This window comes from Notolepis coatsorum, assembly GCF_963971535.1.
Source record: "Notolepis coatsorum genome assembly, chromosome: 9".
NCBI lineage: Eukaryota > Metazoa > Chordata > Actinopteri > Aulopiformes > Paralepididae > Notolepis > Notolepis coatsorum.
In genome coordinates, this window is record NC_140173.1 from 30,773,548 (window position 1) to 30,798,899 (window position 25,352).

At 49.1% G+C, this 25,352-nt stretch overlaps 1 protein-coding gene across 1 annotated transcript in view; it reads left to right on the plus strand.

Moving 5' to 3' along the window:
- Nucleotides 1-3,151: 3,151 nt before the first annotated feature.
- Nucleotides 3,152-25,352, plus strand: part of LOC311234185 (UPF0524 protein C3orf70 homolog A-like) — a 66,481-nt gene continuing 44,280 nt past the window's right edge. The window contains exon 1 of the mRNA XM_084321307.1: nucleotides 3,152-3,766. Coding sequence (XP_084177433.1) covers nucleotides 3,589-3,766 — 178 coding nt within the window. The 5' untranslated portion in view covers nucleotides 3,152-3,588. The remainder of the gene's footprint in view (nucleotides 3,767-25,352) is intronic.

Consider the following 25,352-nt stretch of genomic DNA (forward strand, 5'->3'; position numbering starts at 1 on the left):
AAGAAGAGATAGAGAAGCAGAACAGATATAGGAGAAGAGATAGAGAAGAATAAGATATAGAGAAGAAGAGATAGAGAAGCAGAGATAGAGAAGAAGAGATAGAGAAGAAGAGATATAGAAGAACAGATAGAGAAGAGATGGAGAAGAAGAAGAGATAGAGAAGAAGAGATAGGGAAGAATAGATAGAGAAGAAGAGATAGAGAAGAAGAAGAGATAGAGAAGAAGAGATAGAGAAGCAGAACAGATAGAGAAAAAAAGATAGAGAAGAACAGATAAAGAAGAGACAGAGAAGAAGAGATAGGGAAGGATAGATATAGAAGTAGAGATAGAGAAGAGATAGGGAAGAAGAGATAGGGAAGAAGAGATAGAGCAGAAGAGATAGAGAAGAAGAGATAGAGAAGAAGAGGTAGAAATAACGGAAAGAAATGAAAAGGAAAGAAAATGAAATGAAAAGAGGAGAAAGGAAGGGAATGGTGACTCAGAAGGAAGAGGGGGAGGGAAAGAAGAAGAGGAGGAGAAGAGAAGGGAAGAGAGATGCTTTTAAAGTAAACAAACAAGCTGAATGTCAGAATGGCCCCAGCTGTGTTGACCCTGCTCAGTCCCTGGGCTGTTTAAACACCAGCTGTCTGTGCGAGCGTGCGTGCGTGCGTGCGTGCGTGCGTGCGTGCGTGCGTGCGTGCGTGCGTGCGTGCGTGCGTGTGCAGATAACGGACCAGATGAGAGAGTGGTAGACTATTATTAAGGGGAGACCACCCACCTAAAATACAATTTTCCTGATTTTGTGGCAATTTTGAGATTTTTGTATAATGTTGCCACTTTACATGTCTTCTTTCAAACTAGTGACAAGAAAACTTAACACATTTAGTTGCTTATTTTGCTTCATTCTGCATGATTGCATCCATAAATGTGCACATATCGAATGGGGAAGTGCCTCATCTGCATATATAAACATAAAATTCAGAAAACTTGCAATATATTTTTTCTTAGTTTATATGTACATACCAAACTGGGAACGTTTCATAGTGATATCTATTCAAAAGAAATTGCCTATTATGGGGTAAAAGTTGTTACTAAACTGTTACTACTACTACATCATTATTATTATGTTATTATGTTATTCAGTTATCAGGCATGTGTTTAGGTTGTCTATTACTAATGGTTTGATTGGGTGTTGTGTTTGTAAATAGTGGTTTCAAAAAAAATGTATGGCATTTTACAATACAGAACTTTGAAGGTGTTTTCCCAAAGGGTAGACATGTACCATTCCCCTAGCATCTACAGACACCAAACGTTCCACCTTTATTCATATCTATATCCTGCTTCTTCGTGCCAAATGGTTTGTTGATATGTCATACATAGTCTGATTTACAGAAAATACAAAACTTTAAAGGCGTTTTTCTCAAAACTAGATTTTATGAGTTTGTATTACACATAAAACAAGAAATCTCAATTTCTCTAGTACCTCCACACACCAAACTGGCCACGTCTCCTCCTATCCATATACCACAACTTTTTGCTAGAGGATTTTTTGATATATCACTCATCCAGATTTTTTGAACATTTTATACAAAAAATGTATGCAAAAAAATTGATTTTTTTTATGACTAGGGGGTCATAAAAGGTCATAAATTCCTGTTCGGGTGGCATATAAAAAAATCCTCTAGCAAAAAGTTCGGTATTTAATGTAGTAACATGAAAAACCATGAGAAAATATCTATATATCATCAATTTTTTCTAAATTTTGTTTGAGGTAACATGCAAAAAGGGGCCATTTTGAATAGACCACGCCCCCTTTTGGGTAATAAAATTATACGACTAAAAAATTTGTAATACATTTATTTTCTTTTTTTGACTATTCTAAACAATTAAGATGTTTGCAAATGATTTCATCCTTTATTATTATTATTTTTTCCCTATCTAGGGGGGTGGTCTCCCCTTAAAGATCATGGGAAATGTTCTTACCATCTTCTCCAGAGTCAGACAAGAAGATAGATACCAATTGTCTCTGTGTGCGTTCAGTAGAAAGCTATCTGGCTAGCCTAGCTTAGCACAAATGAATGGAATCGGATACAGGTTTTTGGCGTGTGTGTGCACAAGAGTGCTTCTCATCGCACATGCGCGTGTGTATGTGTGTGTGTGTGTACAAGAGTGCTTCTCATCTCATGTGTGTGCATGAGAAAGTACTTATCTAATGTGTGTGTGTGTGTGTGTCTGTGTGTGAATGCATGTGTGTATGAGAGTGCACAACCTCATCTCATTTGTGTGCATGTGTTGCTAGGTCCTCTCTTATCCTTAACCCTTTCACTGCTGCACTACCAAAACGGTTAACCCTTTCACTGCGACAATTCACAGAAGGTTAACCCTTTCACTGCCACATGACAGCCGGTTAACCCTTTCACTGCCACACAACAGAAGGTTAACCCTTTGTGACCGTCGGTTGTGTGATATAGTAAAGGGTTAACCTTCTGTTGTGTGTGGCAGTGAAAGGGTTAAATGTTGCTCCTTCTCTCTGCTCGTCCTTCCAGGGTGAATTTGTTCAGGTGTCACTTTGGGGACGTTTTCTAGGAATTCGAGAAACTCCCCTTAGCTTACAGTAGCTGCCAACCCCCTGCAGAGGCCCTTATGACATCATCATTACACCTGAAATCAAAGGCTCCCCCGAAGAAATGCAGACACACACACACACACAGATAGATATAAGATAAGATGAGATATTCCTTTATTGGAAAAATACACGTACACACACAGACAGTTTTATTGTCTATGGGTGCTTGCTAAGTGGTGAGCTGTGATTCTACAGTCCTTTCATCCTCTGTCCTTCTCTGGCTGACAGCCCCCAGCGCTCTCAGTGTGTGTGTGTGTGTGTGCGCGCGTGTGTGTGTGTGTGTGTGTGTGTGTGCGTGCGTGCACGCGCGCGCGTGTGTGTGTGTGTGTGTGTGTGTGTGTGTGTGCTTCAGGCAGGCCACTCTGCTGTTCCCCCTAATAGAACATCTCCTTTTTGTGTGAGCTCAGAGAGCAATGAGTGGATGGGAAACTAGCTGGGTACAGCAAAAACATAATACATAAATAAATTACCACCCTATAAGAGAGATAACTTGGGCTATACGAGGAGAGAGAGAGAGAGAGAGAGAGAGAGAGAGAGAGAGAGAGAGAGAGATAGAGAGAGAGCGAGAACCTCCCAGAACAGAGTGAGGAGGAGCGGCTGGAGAGCGACCACAGACCGAGGACCTTGGAGAAGAAGTAGCTGAAAAGCCTGATAGTAGCCATATACAAACAATCGACTTCAGACAGTTCATTTTGGAAGTGAAGAAAGGACTTTTATCCGTATTTCTCTCGGTTGCTTGTTTTGGATCCCGCAGCTCTCGTCGTGGGTTTGTTGTTCGGTTCCCACATAATAAAACTCGGTTCAGCGTTTTTCGAGAGTCCCTCCCTGTTCGGATGTCGTTCTTCCATATGGGTTTTGTGTGCGTCGTGGATCCCTGACTGTGTTCGGCCGGGGCGCTAACTAACAACAATGATCCGTTACTACTGGCTCCTCTGTCTCCACCCCCGGTAGCAGAGTGCCGTGCCGTGCGACCCGGAGTAGGGATGTCCTCCTCCTCCAGCACCGGACCGTCACCGAGGAGCGGCAAGTTGGACGAGGCGCAAGCCTCCGCGCGGAGCTGTGCGGGGCGGCCGGACTTCCTCCCGTGCGCCGGGACCGTGACGCACAGCCCCGGGAGGTGCTTCAAGCTGCACTGGTGCTGCCATCTGGGCTGGTGCCACTGTGAGTAGTCCGAGAAAACAATAACAATAACATCTAATAGAATGGGAACCTGGGAGACACACACACACAGATAGAATGTTCATTTGGTATAGCCTATAATCTACTATAGCTATAGCTTCCATGTTCTCTGTAATAACTATTTGGGTAGTTTGTATTATTTGGTAGTATGTACAATGTACAGTTTTTCCCCCTCAAATGTATATACTCTCTTTTTTAGACTATTTTTGTATCACAAACAGTACTGTATTTGTAGATCTGGTATGTCATAAATGTCTAGATGTAGCAGTACTGTCTATCTGTATGTCATGTGTGTCATATATGCATGGCCGTAGCCAGCTATGAGGTCACCAAGGTCCGGACCTGTCCTCTGTAACTATTTGTAACTATTAAAAAAAAAAAAACGACTGGCCCACTACTAGGCTGGGACAGCGGCCCATTGGTACTGACTGCCACTGGGCTGGCCCAATCACATCTCTTACTAAGCACCCCCCGCCAGTCGTGCAGGTACATGACTGAGAGGGGGGCTGGTACATGACTGAGAGAGGGCTGGTACATGACTGAGAGGGGGGCTGGTATACATGACTGAGAGGGGGGCTGGTACATGACTGAAATGGGGCTGTGGTACATGACTGAGAGGGGGCTGGTACATGACTGAGATGGGGGCTGGTACATGACTGATATGGGGCTGTGGTACATGACTGAGAGGGGGCTGTGGTACATGACTGAGAGGGGGGCTGGTACATGACTGATATGGGGCTGTGGTACATGACTGAGAGGGGGCTGTGGTACATGACTGAGATGGGGGCTGGTACATGACTGATATGGGGCTGTGGTACATGACTGAGATGGGGCTGTGGTACATGACTGAGAGGGGGGCTGGTACATGACTGATATGGGGCTGTGGTACATGACTGAGAGGGGGCTGTGGTACATGACTGAGAGGGGGGCTGGTACATGACTGAGAGGGGGCTGTGGTACATGACTGAGAGGGAGCTGTGGTATATGACTGAGAGGGGGCTGTGGTACATGACTGAGAGGGGGCTGGTACATGACTGAGAGGGGGCTGGTATACAGGACTGAGAGGAGGCTGGTACATGACTGAGAGGGGGGCTGGTACATGACTGAGAGAGGGCTGGTACATGACTGAGAGGGGGGCTGGTATACATGACTGAGAGGGGGGCTGGTACATGACTGAAATGGGGCTGTGGTACATGACTGAGATGGGGCTGTGGTACATGACTGAGAGGGGGCTGGTACATGACTGAGAGGGGGCTGGTATACAGGACTGAGAGGGGGCTGGTATACATGACTGAGAGGAGGCTGGTACATGACTGAGAGGGGGCTGGTACATGACTCAGATGGGGCTGTGGTACATGACTGAGAGGGGGCTGGTATACATGACTGAGAGGAGGCTGGTACATGACTGAGAGGGGGCTGGTACATGACTGAGAGGGGGCTGTGGTACATGACTGAGAGGGGGCTGTGGTACATGACTGAGAGGGGGCTGGTAGATGACTGAGAGGGGGCTGGTATACATGACTGAGAGGGGGCTGGTACATGACTGAGAGGGGGCTGGTACATGACTGAGAGGGGGCTGGTACATGACTCAGATGGGGCTGTGGTACATGACTGAGAGGGGGCTGTGGTACATGACTGAGAGGGGGCTGGTAGATGACTGAGAGGGGGCATACATGACTGAGAGGGGGCTGGTACATGACTGAGAGGGGGCTGGTACATGACTGAGAGGGGGCTGGTACATGACTCAGATGGGGCTGTGGTACATGACTGAGAGGGGGCTGTGGTACATGACTGAGAGGGGGCTGGTAGATGACTGAGAGGGGGCTGGTATACATGACTGAGAGGGGGCTGGTACATGACTGAGAGGGGGCTGGTACATGACTGAGAGGGGGCTGGTACCATGTATTGTGCATCATTGTAGGTCAAACCATTAAAAAGTTAATTTCCACGGCAGCCATTTTGGATTTTGGTCTCACAAATTTCCCCCGCCTTTTTAAAAAAATACACCCTGGCTAAATTAGTTTATCAACTCTCCTAGATGACAAATCCATTGAGAAACAAAGTGCCACAGATGACCCAACTACTAGGTCCATATCGTATCATCATAATATTATTTTTTAAATCATTAGGATAAAGGTTCCCTTGATAAAGATGCATGAAAAGGCTGTATAATATACAACACCTGTAGCTCAACTGCAAAAACTGCTTTTTTTTATTAGATTTATTTGGAAATTAAAAACACATCATAAAAACAAATTATCTTGACTAATTTGTATTCTTGAGGATATCACCTAAAAGCATTCATTAAAACACTTATTTCCAAGGTGGTCCTCGATGGAAGACATAAAAACACAGCACATATAGCTAGGGCTGGGCGATATGGCCTAAATATGATATCACGATATTTTCTGACCTTTCGGCGATACACGATACACATCACGATGTTTTTTTTTCTTTTTTACCCCAAACGATTCATTATGAGGCTTACCAAGACAGTATTTGAGTTTGCAAGCTAACATTAAAGACAAAATAAAATACCCATGCATTTAGCATTTTTATATTATATATTAGATTTAGATTATTGGATTATTAGATTATAATATATTGCATATATTTAGCAATGAGATATTATATGATTTAGATATGAAATATGATGAATTGAAAATGGGGGACCCTGATGTAAACGAGACAAAAGTCTTTCTCTGGTCTGCATCCCCTTAACAATTGTATGTATTGAGCTGTACTGTACCCATTCTGCAATATGTTAATAAAGTTTTAAATCAATCAATCAATCAATCAATAAATAAATAGCATTTTAGCATTTTTATGAAACTACTATATATTAGTATGTCTCTAAATGTTTTGATGAATTGAAAATGGAGGACCCTTATGTAAAAAAGCCGAAAGTCTTTTTCTGGTCTTCATCCTCCTGTACTGTATTGTACCCATTCTGCAACCTTTTAATAAAGTTTTCATTCATTCATTCTGACGGACAACAGAAACATTTTGATTGACAGTCGAGTCTGCCAATTACGTCACACCGCTTGCACCCGCCCTGCTGTTCTTAGCACCAATCGGCAAGCTCTATTAGTTTTTTACTTCCTGAATGTCCGGTGTCCTGACATCAACAAAGCTACTTACATTAGCTCCCCGCAACCGACTAGTAGGAGACTAGTGCACCACAGGATGACTAAATGAGCCATAATGATTTTACCTCAACGAATGTTATAATAAAAGCCTTTCCATACATCTGTCTGATTGAAAACTTTATTAACAGACCGCGGAATGGGCATATCTCAACACGTGCTGAGATATGAAAGAGTAACGTGTGGACCAGATTGACGCGACACAATCCTATTGGGCAAAACATCACGATATCCACGATACGTTGAAAAAGTGTATTGTTAATGAACTGTACCCGATATTTATATAATATCGTCATATCGCCCAGCCCTACATATAGCCTACTCAACTGCAAATTTTTCCTCAACTGCAAAAATTTATGCCTACTTATGTATTAGCCTACAGGGAAAAACACATTCACAACAGGCAGCAACGTTTATTTTCAGCCAAGTATGGTAATAAGGTAACTATTAGGATATATATGGTATGGATTACTTACTCTTAATAACTTATTACTATCTGTGGTAGCTCTAGTCTCCACCTACACAAATCGTTTTTGTGCTGTCCATTGATCATGCACCTTCACGTGGTAGGCACATTAACGTTAGGTTATGGCTATAACCAAGTTCTGTTAGTTAGGGGTAGGCCTGTTGCAATAAGCAATAAATCAATTTATCGCGCAATAATGAAAATGAATGCAATGATTTTGATGGGCGCAATTAATTGCTATTTGCGTGTTTGTTTTAATGAGGCGGGAACCAGTACCTCTCCGTGTGGGGAGGCGGGCCGCTGGCGTTACTACAGAGTACAGCACGGGAGCTCCTGTGAGCACCATGCGTATGTTGGGCAGTAGCAACGCTACATAGCTTAACTACATTTCTCAGTAGCGTGATGGTAGCGTCGCTCCTTTTGAACCAAGTAGCGTTCTTTGTAGTGTAGCTATTTTTAGACCCAAGTAGTGATGTAGCGTGAACAAACGCTATACGCTACTGCCCGGAGAAACTGGACTGCTAAATAAAGATTCAAGATCTAGTGTTGATGCTATGACGCTTCCTCCTCATCGTTGATTGCCTGTAGTAGCTGCATCTAACGTTAGTAGCTAACGTTAAAACTAACCTAAAGTTAGTTGTTCACCAACAATCTCAACATTTGTTTTATCATTAGCTCAAAAACACAGAACCGGATGACACAAGTTGTCCGCTCATAGGTTCTGCTAGGATAATAACAACAATACTTCCGGTCGGTGGGTTTCAAAATAAAAGAGCAAAGTCTAAAACACCGGAAAAGACGTTTATTTTGTACAGCGTTTTCCTCCACGAGTACTCAAGTACATCATGTGATCAATCGATCTGTTTTTTTTGCCCATCCCTAGTTTATCCTGTGCTGAAAAGTCTCCATTCCAATAGAGATAGTATATATTTGTGTTTATTTGATTATTGTTGAGCTATATTTTAATCGAGAGTAACTGGTAGTGTAGCTTACTACATTTTCCAAGTAGCTTGCCCATCACATAATCCGCGAGCCACAGTAAACAAACGCGAGCCACAGTTAGGGTGACCAGGTGTCCCGCTTTTGGTTGTATACTGCACAGCCATTTTACCTAATGTCCCACGTCCCGCATATTGAGAGGATGTCCCTCTTTTCGAAGCAAAAAATAAAAACATGGGTCTAAAAGCCCCTTCCTACAGTAAACGTAGCAACCCGCCTCTTGTCCACACACATTGCTCTGCTCGTTTTATCATTGCTCTCACAGAGATAAAACTGGGAACGAGGTTACTCTGCTTCTGACGCTACCTCATATCTGATTGGTTAGGTAGTAATTTAGGATATTTAAAATGTCTTCCAATGTTAAATAAAGGTTTATTGCACTTTGAAACGGTTTCCTTGCATTATTATGCTATTATCATTATATTAGTAAAAAAAAAAGTTGATTGAAAACGTTTGGGAAATACATTTCTCAAAAAAATTATTTCTCTCAAACCCGCAATAATATCACTTATCGCAATAATTTCTGGGACAATTAATCGCCCAGCTAAATGTGTGACAGGTATCGTGACAGGCCTAGTTAGGGGTGACGCTTGGCATCACTACTGCACTCCCTCGCGTACGTGCACGCGTACTGAATAAAATTCCACAAATATACCTTTAATACCAGTATTAGTCTGACCACACCCCTCATCAGCTTACCTTCATAAGCAGGTGTGTGGTCACCTGCTCTCCTCCTACCCAAGCTTTCACCACAAGGTGAGGTCAAGGGCTGCAGCGGCCGTCTGATGCCAAGCGTCACCCCTAACTAACAGAACTTGGTTATAGCCATAACCTAACGTTCTGTTCCGTTAGGGGCTCTGCTTGGCATCACTACTGCACAAAGGGAGGCCAAGCGGAGCCGCTGGCTGACAAATACACCCCGCTGACAGCCCCCCACAACCATCAGAACAGGGAGGGCCGAGCCCCCCCGACCCCCCCTAATGGAGGGCATCCCCCCTATTAGGGGCTTCACGGGAGGGCGACGGACCCGACCGTGCGAAGAGGCACTCAAGCAACCCAACGCACAGGGTGAGCAGACCGTGGCTTGACCCCACGACTACACCCACGCACAACCCGCATGCCACCCGGGAACGAACGTAGGAAACAACCTCGTCACTGCCCCCAGAATCACGGGATCAAGGGCAAACCCAACCCCGTGGCAAGGCCGTAGCAGCGGAGCGCGAAGGAAGACCCAGACCCACCAAAAGGACTGGACTCCCTGGAATGGGGGCCCGGAGAAGGCCATGATGCCAGCATCAAGACCCCACCAGGTGGGCACCTAGTGACCCCGCCCCCCACATCGCCAGCGTATTCGGACAAAGGCCCCTCAGCCAAGCGGGCCCTGTCCTCCCCGACAGCACACCGCCTGGAACACAGGCCCTGCAACAGGCAGACAGCATGGTCATAACACACAAGAGTTAACCAACGGAAGCAGGCAGTGCACCGGGGAAAAAGACCAGGCAACAGGCTGTCAACCCAAGCCTGGAAACTGCAAACGAGGCAGGCGCCAGAAAGGACAGCTGAAAACAGCCGCCCCGGCGGAAGGGGCGTATGCTGGCGTTGTCGCATAACCAAGCTTTTAAACAGCATGTCAGAAGTGGGATCCTTAGACCACTTGGCCCCTGACAGCTGCCCACAGAAAAAGCCCATACGATCGGCAGACGTCATGAACGTGCAGGGGCACCCTCAACCGGAGAACCGGGAGTTGACACTGCAGCAACACACCAGAGAACCAACCACCCAGGCATTACCCCATGCAATGGTTGGTCCCATAACCCCTAAGAAAAAAAAAACCAAAACACACCTGCGGCACCGCCGCAGCCCGCATTCCGGTTTCCAACAGGGCTATCCCGGGCCTACGGGTCAACGAGCATTACCCCGGACCGGGCCCGGTGATACGGGGGGCACAGGGTCCCCCGAGGAGGTTAAAACCACCCCAACAGGCCCCTCAGCGCCAAGCGCAAGAGAAGAGCGTAAAAATGGAAGACCAGCCCCAGCACCCCGCACTCGGTATTCCCAGGAGGTCACCCAACCAAGTACCAACCAAGACCAACCCGCACAGCGGTCGAGATCCGACGAGATCGGACGCGTACAGGTCGGCACGGCCGTAAGCCATTACAACAGTGCAGAATACAACGCACCTAACAAGGGTCCCATAACGCTCAACCCTGTGACACCCAGACCGACCTAGTATTTTTCCCCCTGAAAAAATCCCAAGTCCCTCAGGGTACCAGAACAGCAGATCTGCATCCCCAGCGGACAACGGGTGCAACTGATCTGGACCAGCGCGACCAGAACCAGTCCCGTGCCCTAACCACGCCGACCTGCCAACCCCAGGAGAAGGGGCAGATATGCGTGTTGATCCCAACATAAAAAAAAAGGTGCCACCCAGACGTGTCGGTATGAACCGCGCCCGGTGGCCCACCCCTAGGGCGTGAGACCCTTCCCCATATGTCCAGACCCATTCCGTCACCATCCCCTGACATGAACGGGAACCCATCGACAACCACACAGGGTGTCGGAAGAGGAAAAACCCCCATAACTTTTGTTAATATTTATAGTTTTTAGAGTTTTGTTTGTACCAACTGTTGGTGCATTTAATGTGTATGACCGTCAGTCACTCATAGACATTGGATTACGGGAAACTTACCAACTGGATTACTCACTGGACCAGCTTTCCGAACCGCAACAATGGCCTGAAGAGATTCTCCGGAGATTAGGACCAGATCCTTTGTTCCTTGATCCCAGGAACAGAGGAACCAGACGGCGTGGGAAGAGAGCTGGGATCCGTAACAGGCTGAGATCCAGACGCCACCGAACACCATTGCCCAGTATATTGCTAGCCAATGTACAATCAATTGACAATAAACTGGATGACATCCGAGCAAGGATTCAATACCAAAGAGACGTTAGGGACTGCAACGTTCTCTGCTTCACCGAAACGTGGCTCACGCCGGAGGTTCCAGACCACGCCATACAACCAGCCGATCACTTCTTTATCCATCGCAAGGATCGGACAGCAGAGTCCGGTAAACAACGTGGAGGAGGTATTGCCTTCATGTTTAACAAAAATTGGAGCGATCCAACTAACGTGAAGGAATTATCCAACCACTGCTGCCCAGACCTGGAGTATATAACCATCAAGTGCCGTCCTTTCTTCCTCCCGAGGGAGTTAACGGCGATCATCCTTGTAGGAGTGTATATTCCACCGCAAGCCAGCAACAACGCCGCGCTCTCCAGACTCCATGACGAGGTAAATATAATACAACCGACGAACGTTAACGCCGCCATTTTGGTGCTGGGCGATTTCAATAGCGCCAATCTGAGAAAGGTATTACCTGACTTCTATCAGCATGTGACTTGCAACACCAGAGGCGGTAACATCCTAGATCACTGTTACACGCAATTTAAAGGTGGCTACAAGGCTCATTCTGATAGTGGCTTTGGTAAATCAGATCACGCGTCAATCTTTCTTTCACCAAAGTACAAACAGAGAATCAAAAGTACTCCTGTAGTCTCGCGAGAGGTGCAGAAATGGGATTTGACGTCAGAGGAGACGCTCCGGTCTGTGTTTGACTGCACAGACTGGAATGTGTTCCGCGACACAGATAACATTAATGTCTACACGGAAACAGTGCTGGACTATGTTTGTACTATGGTGGAAGAAACAATCACCACTACCAAAATGAGAGTTTACCCAAATCAAAAACCCTGGGTAGACAAATCCGTCCGTGAAGCTCTGAGAGAGCGCACCAAAGCATACAACGACGGCCTAGTGGCAAGCAACATGAATGACCACAAGGTGGCGCGATACAACGTAAGGAGGACAGTGTCAGAGGCCAAACGGCGCTACAGGGATAAAATTGAACTCCAGTTTGAACAAGCTGACTCTAGAGCTATGTGGCAGGGGCTCAAAACGATGACAGACTACAAAGGCGCCTCCCTCAAACTGAACAGTGACATCTCCTTAGCAAATGACCTCAATACCTTCTATGCAAGGTTTGATGCTGGTAATAACAACACCAGCTCACAAGCCACGGCAATGGGGGGGGGGGGGGTCGGCTGCTGATGGAGGCGCAGTGTTCAGGGTAACAGAGCATGAGGTGAGGCGGACCTTTAAAAAAGTGAATATCAGGAAGGCAGCAGGTCCGGACGGCATCCCCGGCCGCGTCCTAAAAGTCTGTGCCGACCAACTGGCCCCAGTATTCACTGACATATTTAACCTGTCCTTAGAACAGGCTGTCATCCCCACCTGCCTGAAGAAGTCCACTATTATCCCTGTACCCAAAAAATCCAAGCCTGCTTGCCTCAACGACTACCGCCCTGTAGCTCTCACCTCCATAGCCATGAAGTGCTTTGAGAAGCTAGTAAAGGGCTACATCTGCTCCTCCCTCCCCATCAACATGGACCCCCTGCAATTTGCATACCGCCCCAACAGGTCCACGGAGGACGCCATAGCTCATGTGCTGCACACAGCAGCATCACACCTGGACAAGAGGCAGGGGAACTATGTGAGAATGCTATTCATCGACTACAGCTCGGCATTCAATACCATAGTCCCCTCCATACTCATAGCCAAGCTCAGGGACCTGGGCTTGAACTATGACCTCTGCCAGTGGGTCTTGGACTTCCTGACTGGCAGACCCCAGGTGGTGAGAGCAGGCAACTGCACCTCCTCATCCATCACCCTCAACATAGGGGCCCCCCAGGGCTGTGTTCTGAGTCCCCTCCTCTACTCCCTGTACACACACGACTGTGTGGCTCAGCGGAGTAGCAATACAATCATCAAATTTGCTGACGACACAGTGGTGGTGGGCCTGATCTCTGCCAACGACGAGAGGGCCTACCTGGAAGAGGTCAAGGTCCTGGCGGGATGGTGCCAGGAAAACAGCCTCTCCCTGAACGTCAGCAAAACAAAGGAGATGATTGTGGACTTCAGGAGGTCGGGGGTCAAGGACTACAGCCCCCTCAGCATCGACGGGGCACCGGTTGAGAGAGTCAACAGCTTTAAGTACCTCGGAGCCTACATATCCGAGGACTTGACATGGACCACACACATTGACAGTGTTGTGAAGAAGGCACGACAACGCCTCTACTTCCTCAGGCGCCTAAGGAAGTTCCAAGTCAGTCAGAAGATCCTTAAGAACTTCTACTCATGTACAATAGAGAGCATCTTGACCGGCAACATCACCTCCTGGTTTGGGAATAGCACTGCACAAGACCGAAGCAGACTACAAAGAGTGACACGTTCAGCCGAACGCACAATTGGAGGGGGGCTCCCCACCCTCCAGAACATTTACAACAAGCGTTGCAAGGGCAAGGCTAAGAGAATCATTAAAGACTCCAGTCACCCGAACAACTGCCTCTTTGAACTGCTGCGGTCAGGCAAGCGATACCGGAGTCTCAAGGCGAGCACAGAAAGACTCAGAAGAAGCTTCTATCCCCAGGCCATCAGGCTGCTAAACGAACAATGAATGAACACTACACAACAACAACCACCAAACGCACATAGCACACACATCCACACGCACACACTCACTTTAAACAAACACACTGTAGCACCCACTCCACACACTTTATAGCACACACCCACTTTAAACAAACACACTGTAGCACCCACTCCCCACACTTTATATTTATTGATGAAGGATTGCACTACAACTCGTACACCTTACTGTAAATTGTACCTAAATTGTACCTCATCCCATTTCTGCTTTGCACTAGATAGTACTCTACATTAGTACACTGCATAGTATTGTATATTATATGGTAACTCAGAACATTGTACATATGTCTATACCGAACACTGTGACCTCATTTTCTTCTTCTAAATTACATGCTATACTATGTTATTTGATACTATCTTGTCTAGCACAGTCTCTGGAGCGTAACAGTAAGAAGCATTTTGTATGAAAGTATTCTGTACTTCTGTATGACAACTATTAAAGAAACTTGAAACATCCCAATTGCTCCATAAAAACGCTGTTTCACCCAAGCAATCAAGGCGCGCTAGTCAGCCAATGGCCCAAAAGCACATCCTGAGCTAGCACTATGTGTGCGTTCGGACATACCCACATCAACAATAGGCCGTTTAGACCACCATATTGAATCCCCAAGACGCCCAGGGAAACGACAAGAGGGGCGAGATGCAATCACTCCATGAATGAATGAATGAAAAAATTTACCCAAGAGACTGCAGAAAAGGGTACAACCCAGTACGGCAATACACACAATAGGATAAGGGGAGGCAGACCTGAGAAAGACGTTAGTCTTGTTTCCATCAGGGACCCTCATTTCCAATCCATCAAGACACATTCAACTCTTTATAAAAATAAAGAAAAGGCATCACCCGTATGACCCAACTGCACAGCTGGGAGTAAAAACCCTGTTTTTCACATGATTTTAATCCAGTCACTCCTTTTAATCAGAGTGTAAGACCAGACCCTCCCAGAAACACCTTCCCACATGAGACTATGGTCAAGAAAAAAGATATGTAAACTGTGAGACACGTGACCAATAGACTCAAGTTTGACACATAAACCGGGCGCAGCAGGCCTGTGAGCCCTGCGCCCAACCTCGACACCTTTAAGACACCAGCTCATGGAAGGCGTCGCCATAGCAACAACGCTACAACGGGCGGGGAAAAACCTACCGGATCCTGTCATGTAACAGGAGTCGGTAGAATACCCCTTCCCCCCCCCCCCCCCCCCCCCCCCCTGTCAAGCACTGGCTTGGCCCTGAAAGATCAAAAATCCCCTAAACCAATCAAGTGGGAAAGGAGGGGTTTATTCGACACCCCCTCCCGAAAACACACCCTTTATCCCTACACACAGAAAAACAACCGTAGCCATCTTGAAAAACCTCCGGTAGAAAGCAAAGCATAGCGAAGCTAATACAATGCCTGCTACCTACAAGAAATGTAAAAGGTTTTACAACAAAACACAAGTCGCCTGTGCGTGAATCCTATACCCGTTGCCTATGTCATACATAGGAAAAAACGCTGAACGAGAGTAAACGGCTAGGCCGTGAAAAGTGTGCGTACGAGTATTACTGCAACTAAACAACACAGCATTGTGAAAACACATATACTTAGTTAAAGCAATGGAATAACACCAGTTCTAACTGCATGTGGAGCATCAAGCTAAATAGAACCTATTACCGAGTGTACGTTGCAGACCTTGCTTAACCTCGTAACACAACACAACTCACCCCACAACGTAAAACAGGGCAGATTCATATATACACAACCCCACCATATGATTTGTTTGAAGAAACACACAGTTTGTTCGGCCAAAACACAGTCCCCCTTATGTCGGGGAACTTTTTTTATTAAATAACTAAATAATGTTAAGGCACAAAATCATAGAGGGGCCGGGAAGGGTGTAGGAGAGGGGACACAGAGGGGAAAAAGTCACTCCTAACGGCGTCTGCCACCTCGCGCCGCTCGAGTCTTGCCACCCCGGGGAGCCCCGGAGGGACGGTAGGTTACAGTCTGCTGGACACGACGTTCCCTACCGTCTCCTCCGGTCTGGGATGGGCCGGCGGTGGCAGAAGCGCCGTTTCGTCCCCTGGCCCTCTTGGCAGGGCCAGCAGCGGCGGCGGAGGCAGTGGTAGCGGCGACGGAGACAGCTCGACGTCGCGGAAGCCTTCTGCCTCCACCGGCAAGGACGGGAGGCGGAAAATGGGGTTGGAGGATGGATCTCTCCTCTGCCATCTCTCTGCATGTTGAGGTCATCAACTGCAGGGCCTTCCCGAACAGGCCAGCGTCGGAGAGGGCGGCCGTCAGAAGAGGAGCTCTCTTCTTCTCTGGCACACGGGCCTGCTCCAGCCAAAGGTGACGCTGGCCCAGGGTGGCCAGGGCGCGCGCTTTCCCCATGGCTATGGCCAGCACCTGGGAAAGGTGCAGGACAGCTCCCGCAGCCTGGGTGATCTGATCGCATTTCACCTCGTTCAGATCCGTGCCGCCCGTCATTATCCCCGATACAAATCTAGCCAGGTGGGCGATGTTAGACGCCGCAGCCAGCGATTGTGTACCAGCGATGAATGACTGGTCACCCCAATAAGCCAATCGCCTAGCCGATTTCCCCTGGAGGACCGGCTTGCATAGGGGTTCCCACACCATATCCGGACAGAGGAGCGCGGCCATCGGACTGTCAAGCCGAGGCACGCCCTCCCCCATACCTTTGACTAACCCCGACACCCGCGTAACTGGTACGTAGGCGGGAGTTAGTCCCATGATGTTGGACACCGCCTGACCCCGACGAACATAGGCCCCCATCGATGGGAAAAATGGGTAGACAACGTCCACCCCTCTCACTGGGGAACGCTGCCAGAGATGGCCTATGAGGTCATCAGGGACAGGTGCAGGCAATGGCAGCGGCAGCGGCACACCGTTTGCGGCGGCGGCTACCGCCATGAGCTCGGGAAACAAGGCCCGCAGTTCCCCCTGCGAACCTTCCTCCACCGACCCCGCATCCCTCACATACAGCAGGCTGCGACTGGTCAAGGAGCCACAATCCGATGCGGCCGACAGTAGGGCATCCTGCCGATGAGGCCAAGGTGGTTCCTCGACATCCTCGAACAGGGCGCCCCATGGAGCCATTTCCCCCCCCCTCCGGGGTCTCCTGAGGAGGGATACTCTCCTCCATGGGGCCCTCATACAAAAATCCGTCCGCCTCGTCCATGAAGTCCTCAGTCTCCATCGGAAATCCCGAGCCGGACGCATCTTCGCTGGTCTCCAGCAGCTCCCCAAACCCAGGCCGTTCGCGTCTGCACGCCACCATCTTGCGACGCGAGCGAGCAGACGCGAAAAGTTTGCGTCGCAAATCCTCCGGCTCCAAAACAATCCCCCGTTCATCAACGGGCGATTCCCCAGAACCAGAGGAACCAGAGTCGAGATCAGGCCATCGCCGGAGCGACGGCACCGAACCCTCGGCTCTTCGGTGAGGAAAACTATCCACCGGCAGTCTCCCGGGCTGGGTCGGCAACCACGAGAGTGGCAACAGCCCAGCACCGAGGCGCACGACGGAGGCGGGAATGGAGAACCGGTGGTGAAGAGTAGGTCTAGCGGGTCTACTCTCCGCGGAATACATTATGACCCAACCTTTTCTTCTACAACAGATGTGAGAGAAGAAAAGATTAAGCACAATGTAAACCAGTCACAACTCTTTTCAACTAACAACACGTCAAGTGGGGTACTACCGAGGCACTTCCTTGTGGTGAAAGCGAGAAGGAGGAGAGCAGGTGACCACACACCTGCTTATGAAGGTAAGCTGATGAGGGGTGTGGTCAGACTAATACTGGTATTAAAGGTATATTTGTGGAATTTTATTCAGTACGCGTGCACGTACGCGAGGGAGTGCAGTAGTGATGCCAAGCAGAGCCCCTAACGGAACAGAACTGTAGGTCAAACTCCCCAAACAAACACACAATTGATTTAATTGCCATATAAATCACATACAAAGATATAACTATTACTCCTCTCTGAACATGAATATAAAACAAGAAGGTGATCTATTAACTGTGTAAACCTTATGCAATATTCATCATTGATATTTGAATACTTGAAATCTGTATGAACTGAGTAGTTAGTATCAAATGAAATAAGATGGAACAGCTCATGCATTCATTGAATAAACAACGATTTGCTCATTACCAGTATGGTATTGTTTAAATTGTACAGCTTTTTGCACATCTTTGTCAGGGAATTCCAACAATTCGGGACCTGAATGTACCAGTTAATTGTAATCAACTCTCTCTCCTTATGTCTAGTCAAGCCAGGTTGTGGAGGAGAGAGACAGGGATGAACAGGCTATAGACTACTTTGCCCATCCTGAGCCTGCTATGATGCAGGTGTTTTTACATCACCACCCAAAACAAGATTCAGCCAAGAGCGAGGGAGTACACTGGTCCACTTGTCCATGGCACTTACTACCCAGCTTTGTAGTGGGTTGGGGGAATAGTACAGTAGGTACGCATATTTAAGGGGGCCGCAAGGATGGTGTACCGGTGGGTGGTGTCCGACCGATTATAGTGGGCCGGTCTGGGCCAAAAAAATAAATGGACCTCCCTAATTTCTAAACCCTGGCTACGGCCCTGTATATATGTTATGATGAATTGAAAATGGGGGACCCTGATTGTAAACAAGACGAAAGTCTTTCTCTGGTCTGCATTTGTGTGTATTGAGCTGTACTGTATTGTACCCATTCTGCAATATGTTAATAAAGTTTTCAATCAATCAATCAATTCAATCACACACACACACACACACACACACACACACACACACACACACACACACACGCACACACACAGATAGAATGTTCATTTGGTAGCCTATAATCTACGATAGCTATAGTTTCCATGTTCTCTGTAATATATAACTATTTGGGTTCTACGCCTGGTAGTAGCCTGAAAGAATAGAATAGTTCAAGCTTTATTTGTCACAAGGTATACATTATACAGTGAAATGCTCGGTTCTGTATGAGCCCCCCTGAGATTGTGCTTCATACAATAACAAAAGTAAAAAGAATAAAGACCAAACCACTGTACAATTTATACAACATACAACTAAATTACTAAATTAAGTACAAGATGCAAACAATGGAGTACAAAAAATGCAAGAATGAGGTAGGGCGGAATAGATGAGTTTATATAGGCTTCATTTGAAGAGAATTAGCTCCCTCTTGTTGTCATAATAAAATGTCCTGTGACCGCTCCAAACTATGTGACTGACCACAATCCCTGTTTCTATATGTGACTGATGTGACCATAATACCTGTTTTTTTCCCTCTAAAGCAGTGCTTCTCAACCCGGGGGTCGTGACTCCCAAGGGGGTCGCAAGATACTTTTTGTTTGTCGCAAAAGATAATCATCTTTACTGTTTAATTAATCATCTTCGGTTGAGATGCTTTTTCTTTTGACACAGGGGACATTTAATGTTTAAAGACCCCCCCCTCCAATCATTGCTCAAGCCTACCGAAGTCGGCCCATGTCACCCCACTTCTTAGGGACCTGCACTGGCTCCCCATTGCTGCACGAATCCGCTTCAAGGCCCTCGACCTAGCATACCGTGCGGCAAAGGGAACCGCTCCCGCCTACCTCCGGTCAATGGTCTCTAACTACACACCCTCAAGACCCCTACGCTCTGCATCTTCTGGCCGCCTCAGACCTACTCCTATCCAAGCTCCGGGAGGGTCATCAAAGAGAAGTCGCCTATTCTCAGTCCTTGCCCCACAATGGTGGAATGAACTACCCACCCCAGTTAGGACAGCCGAATCACGTCCAATCTTTCGCCGTCGACTAAAGACGCACTTCTTCAACCATTATCTGAAAAAAAAAAAAACAATAAAAAAATCTAACCCTAACTAACCGTACTGTCATGCACTTGTCCTAATAAACTAACCTACACTGTAGCACTCAACACTTTGATGAACATTGTTGCTCAGCTGATAGAGTTGTGCCCTTCCTGATGGCTTGTCGTACAGAACTTGTAAGTCGCTTTGGATAAAAGCGTCAGCTAAATGACTAAATGTAAATGTAAATGTAAGTTAAATAACCTGGAATGGTGGCCATAACATCGCTATTTTCTGATGTCAAAGTTCACCGTTCTGTATGCTTGACTACGTACAGCAGAGGCGGGGCGTCGCGAATAGACCTATCTTTGTTTTTAGGGTCGCAAACCAACAAGCAGGAAACCGTCCAGACCAGGGCGCAACTTTGGCTCAGCCAGTTCTGGAATTCTAGAAATGTGTACATGGTCATTGGTCTGCGCATGCGTCTAGAGGTCACTCATGGACCTAGACAGAGGGATGTTTAGCATGACCTTTAGTGAGACACATGTGCAGACCGGCATGTACCACTGGTCACTCGTGGACAGAGAGGGATGTTCATTAGTATTGAGACGCATGCTACAATAACGTTAGGTTATAGCTATAACCAAGTTCTGTTAATTAGGGGTGACGCTTGGCATCACACTGCACTCCCTCGCGTACGTGCACGCGCACTGAATAAATTCCACAAATGTACCTTTAATACCAGTATTAGTCTGACCACACCCCTCATCAGCTTACCTTCATAAGCAGGTGTGTGGTCACCTGCTCTCCTCCTTCCCAAGCTTTCACCACAAGGTGAGGTCAAGGGCTGCAGCGGCCGTCTGATGCCAAGCGTCACCCCTAATTAACAGAACTTGGTTATAGCTATAACCTAACGTTCTGTTCCATTAGGGGCTCTGCTTGGCATCACACTGCACAAAGGGAGGCCAAGCAGAGCCGCTGGCTGACAAATACACCCCGCTGAAGGCCCCCCACAACCAACAGAACAGGGAGGGCCGAGCCCCCCCGACCCCCCCTAATGGAGGGCACCCTCCCTATTAGAGGTCTACCGAGAGGGCGACGGACCCGACCGCGCGAAGAGGCACTCAAGCAACTCAACGCACAGGGTGAGCAGACCGTGGCTTGACCCCACGACTACACCCACGCACAACCCGCATGCCACCCGGGAACGAACGTAGGAAACAACCTCGTTACTGCCCCCAGAATCACGGGATCAAGGGCAAACCCAACCCCGTGGCAAGGCCGTAGCAGCGGAGCGCGAAGGAAGACCCAGACCCACCAAAAGGACTGGACTCCCTGGAATGGGGGCCCGGAGAAGTCCATGATGCCAGCATCAAGACCCCACCAGGTGGGCACCTAGTGACCCCGCCCCCCACATCGCCAGCGTATTCGGACAAAGGCCCCTCAGCCGAGCGGGCCCTGTCCTCCCCAACAGTACACCGCCTGGAACACAGGCCCTGCAACAGGCAGACAGCATGGTCGTAACACACAAGAGTTAACCAACGGAAGCAGGCAGTGCACCGGGAAAAAAGACCAGGCAACAGGCTGTCAACCCAAGCCTGGAGACTGCGGACGAGGCAGGCGCCAGAAGGACAGCTGAACACAGCCGCCCCGGCGGAAGGGGCGTATGCTGGCGTTGTCGCATAACCAAGCCTCCACAGAGAAGGCCCATACGATCGGCAGACGTCATGAACGTGCAGGGGCACCCTCAACCGGAGAACCGGGAGTTGACACTGCAGCAACACACCAGAGAACCAACCACCTAGGCATTACCCCATGCAATGGTTGGTCCCATAACCCCTCAGGAAAGAAACCCCAAAAACACACCTGCGGCACCGCCGCAGCCCGCGTTCTGGTTTCCAACAGGGCTATCCCGGGCCTACGGGTCAACGAACATTACCCCGGACCGGGCCCGGTGATACGGGGAGCACAGAGTCCCCAGAGGAGGTTAAAACCACCCCAACAGGCCCCTCTGCGCCAAGCGCAAAAGAAGAGCGTAAAAAATGGAAGACCAGCCCCAGCACCCCGCACTCGGTATCCCCAGGAGGTCACCCAACCAAGTACCAACCAAGACCAACCTGCACAGCGGCCGAGATCCGACGAGATCGGGCGCGTACAGGTTGGCACGGCCGTAAGCCATTACGACAGTGCAGAATACAAACGCACCCAACAAGGGTTCCATAACGCTCAACCCTGTGACACCCGGACCGACCTAGCATTTTTCCCCCTGAAAAAAACCCAAGTCCCTCAGGGTACCAGAACAGCAGATCTGCATCCCCAGCGGACAACGGGTGCAACTGATCTGGACCAGCGCGACCAGAACCAGTCCCGTGCCCTAATCACGCCGACCTGCCAACCCCAGGAGAAGGGGCAGATATGCGTGTTGATCCCAACATAAAAAGAAGGCGCCACCCAGACGCGTCGGTACGAACCGCGCCCGGTGGCCCACCCCTAGGGCGTGAGACCCTTCCCCATATGTCCAGACCCATTCCGTCATCATCCCCTGACATGAACGGGAACCCATCGACAACCACACAGGGTGTCGGAAGAGGAAAAAACCCCCATCCCAATTGCTTCATAAAAACGCTGTTTCAACCCCAAGCAATCAAGGCGCGCCAGTCAGCCAATGCCCCAAAAGCACATCCTGAGCTAGCACTATGTGTGCGTTTTGACATACCCACATCAACAATAGGCCGTTTAGACCACCATATTGAATCCCCAAGACGCCCAGGGGAACGACAAGAGGGGCGAGATGCAATCAACTCCATGAATGAATGAATGAATGAAAAAGTTTACCCAACAGACTGCAGAAAGGGCACAACCCAGTACGGCAATACACACAATTGGCCAAGGGGAGGCAGACCCGAGAAAGACGCCAGTCCTGCCCCCACCAGGGACCCCCACTTCCAATCCATACAGACACATTCAACTCTTTATAAAAATAAAGAAAAAGCATCACCCGTATGACCCAACTGCACAGCTGGGAGTAAAAAACCTGTTTTCACATGATTTCAATCCAGTCACTCTTTTTAATCAGAGTGTAAGACCAGACCCTCCCAGAAACACCTTCCCACATGAGACCATAGTCATGAAAAAGATATGTAAACTGTGAGTCACGTGACCAATCGACTCAAGTTGACACATAAATCGGGCGCAGCAGAACTGTGAGCCCTACGCCCTAACCTCGACATCTTTAAGACACCAGCTCATGGAAGGCGTCGCCATAGCAACACCGCTACAACGGGCGGGGAAACCTACCGGCTCCTGTCATGTAATAGGAGTCGGTAGCATACCCCTCCCCCTCACCCCCCCCCCCCCCCCCCCCCCCCCTGCCAAGCACTGGCTTGGCCCTGACTGGCTCAGCAGAAGAGATCAAAAATCCCCTAAACCAATCAAGTGGGAAAGGAGGGGTTTATTCGACACCCCCTCCCGAAAAAACACCCTTTATCCCTACACACAGAAAAACAACCGTAGCCATCTTGAAAAACCTCCGGTAGAAAGCAATGCATAGCGAAGCTAATACAATGTCCGCTACCCACAAAATGTGTAAAGGTTTTACAACAAAACACAAGTCGCCTGTGCGTGAATCCTATACCCATTGACTATGTCGTACATAGGAAAAACGCTGATCGAGAGTAAACGGCTAGGCCGTGAAATGTGTGTACGAGTATTACTGCAACTAAACAACACAGCATTGTGAAACACATATACTTAGTTCAAGCAATGGAATAACACCAGTTCTACTTGCATGTGGAGCATCAAGCTAAATAGAACCTATTACCGAGTGTACGTTGCAGACCTTGCTTAACCTCGTAACACAACACGACTCATCCCACAACGTAAAAGGGCAGATTCATATACACACAACCCCACCATATGAATTGTTTGAAGAAACACACAGTTTGTTCGGCCAAAACACAGTCCCCCTCCATCGGGGAACTTTTTTATTTAACTAATTAAAGCGTGTCAAGGCACAAAATCATAGAGGGGCCGGGGAGGGTGTAGAGGAGAGGGGACACAGAGGGGAAAAAGTCACTTTTAACGGCGTCTGCCACCTCGCGCCGCTCGAGTCTTGCCACCCCGAGGAGCCCCGGAGGGACGGTAGGTTACAGTCTGCTGGACACTATGTTCCCTACTGTCTCCTCCGGTCGTGGATGGGCCGGCGGTGGCAGAAGCGCCGTGTCGTCCCCTGGCCCTCTTGGCAGGGCCAGCAGCGGAGGCGGAGGCAGTGGTAGCGGCGACGGAGACAGCTCGACGTCGCGGAAGCCTTCTGACTCCACCGGCAAGGACGGGAGGCGGAAAATGGGGTTGGAGAATGGACCTCTCCTCTGCCATCTCTCTGCATGTTGAGGACATCAACCGCAGGGCCTTCCCGAATAGGCCAGCGTCGGAGAGGGCGGCCGTCAGAAGAGGAGCTCTCTTCTTCTCTGGCACACGGGCCTGCTCCAGCCAAAGGTGACGCTGGCCCAGGGTGGCCAGGGCGCGCACTTTCCCCATGGCTATGGCCAGCACCTGGGAAAGGTGCAGGACAGCTCCCGCAGCCTGGGTGATCTGATCGCATTTCACCTCGTTCAGATCCGTGCCGCCCGTCATTATCCCCGATACAAATCTAGCCAGGTGGGCGATGTTAGACGCCGCAGCTAGCGATTGTGTACCAGCGATGAATGACTGGTCACCCCAATAAGCCAATCGCCTAGCCGATTTCCCCTGGAGGACCGGCTTGCATAGTGGTTCCCACACCATATCCGGACAGAGGAGCGCGGCCATCGGACTGTCAAGCCGAGGCACGCCCTCCCCCATACCTTTGACCAACCCCGACACCCGCGTAACTGGTACGTAGGTAGGAGTTAGTCCCATGATGTTGGACACCGCCTGACCCCGACGAACATAGGCCCCCATCGATGGGAAAAATGGGTAGACAACGTCCACCCCTCTCACTGGGGGACGCTGCCAGGGATGGCCTATGAGGTCATCAGGGACAGGTGCAGGCAATGGCAGCGGCAGCGGCATGCCGTTTGCGGCGGCAACTACCGCCATGAGCTCGGGAAACAAGGCCTGCAGTTCCCCCTGCGAACCTTCCTCCACCGACCCCGCATCCCTCACATACAGCAGGCTGCGACTGGTCAAGGAGCCACAGTCTGATGTGGCCGACAGTAGGGCATCCTGCTGATGAGGCCAAGGTGGTTCCTCGACATCCTCGAACAGGGCGCCCCATGGAGCCATTTCCCCCCCCTCCGGGGTTTCCTGAGGAGGGATACTCTCCTCCACGGGGCCCTCATACAAAAACCCGTCCGCCTCGTCCATGAAGTCCTCAGTCTCCATTGGAAATCCCGAGCCGGACGCATCTTCGCTGGTCTCCAGCAGTTCCCCAAACCCAGGCCGTTCGCGCCTGCACGCCACCATCTTGCGACGTGAGCGAGCAGACGCGAAAAGTTTGCGTCGCAAATCCTCTGGCTCCAAGACAACCCCCCGTTCACCAACGGGCGATTCCCCAGAACCAGAGGAACCAGAGTCGAGATCAGGCCATCGCCGGAGCGACGGCACCGAACCCTCGGCTCTTCGGTGAGGCAAACTATCCACCGGCA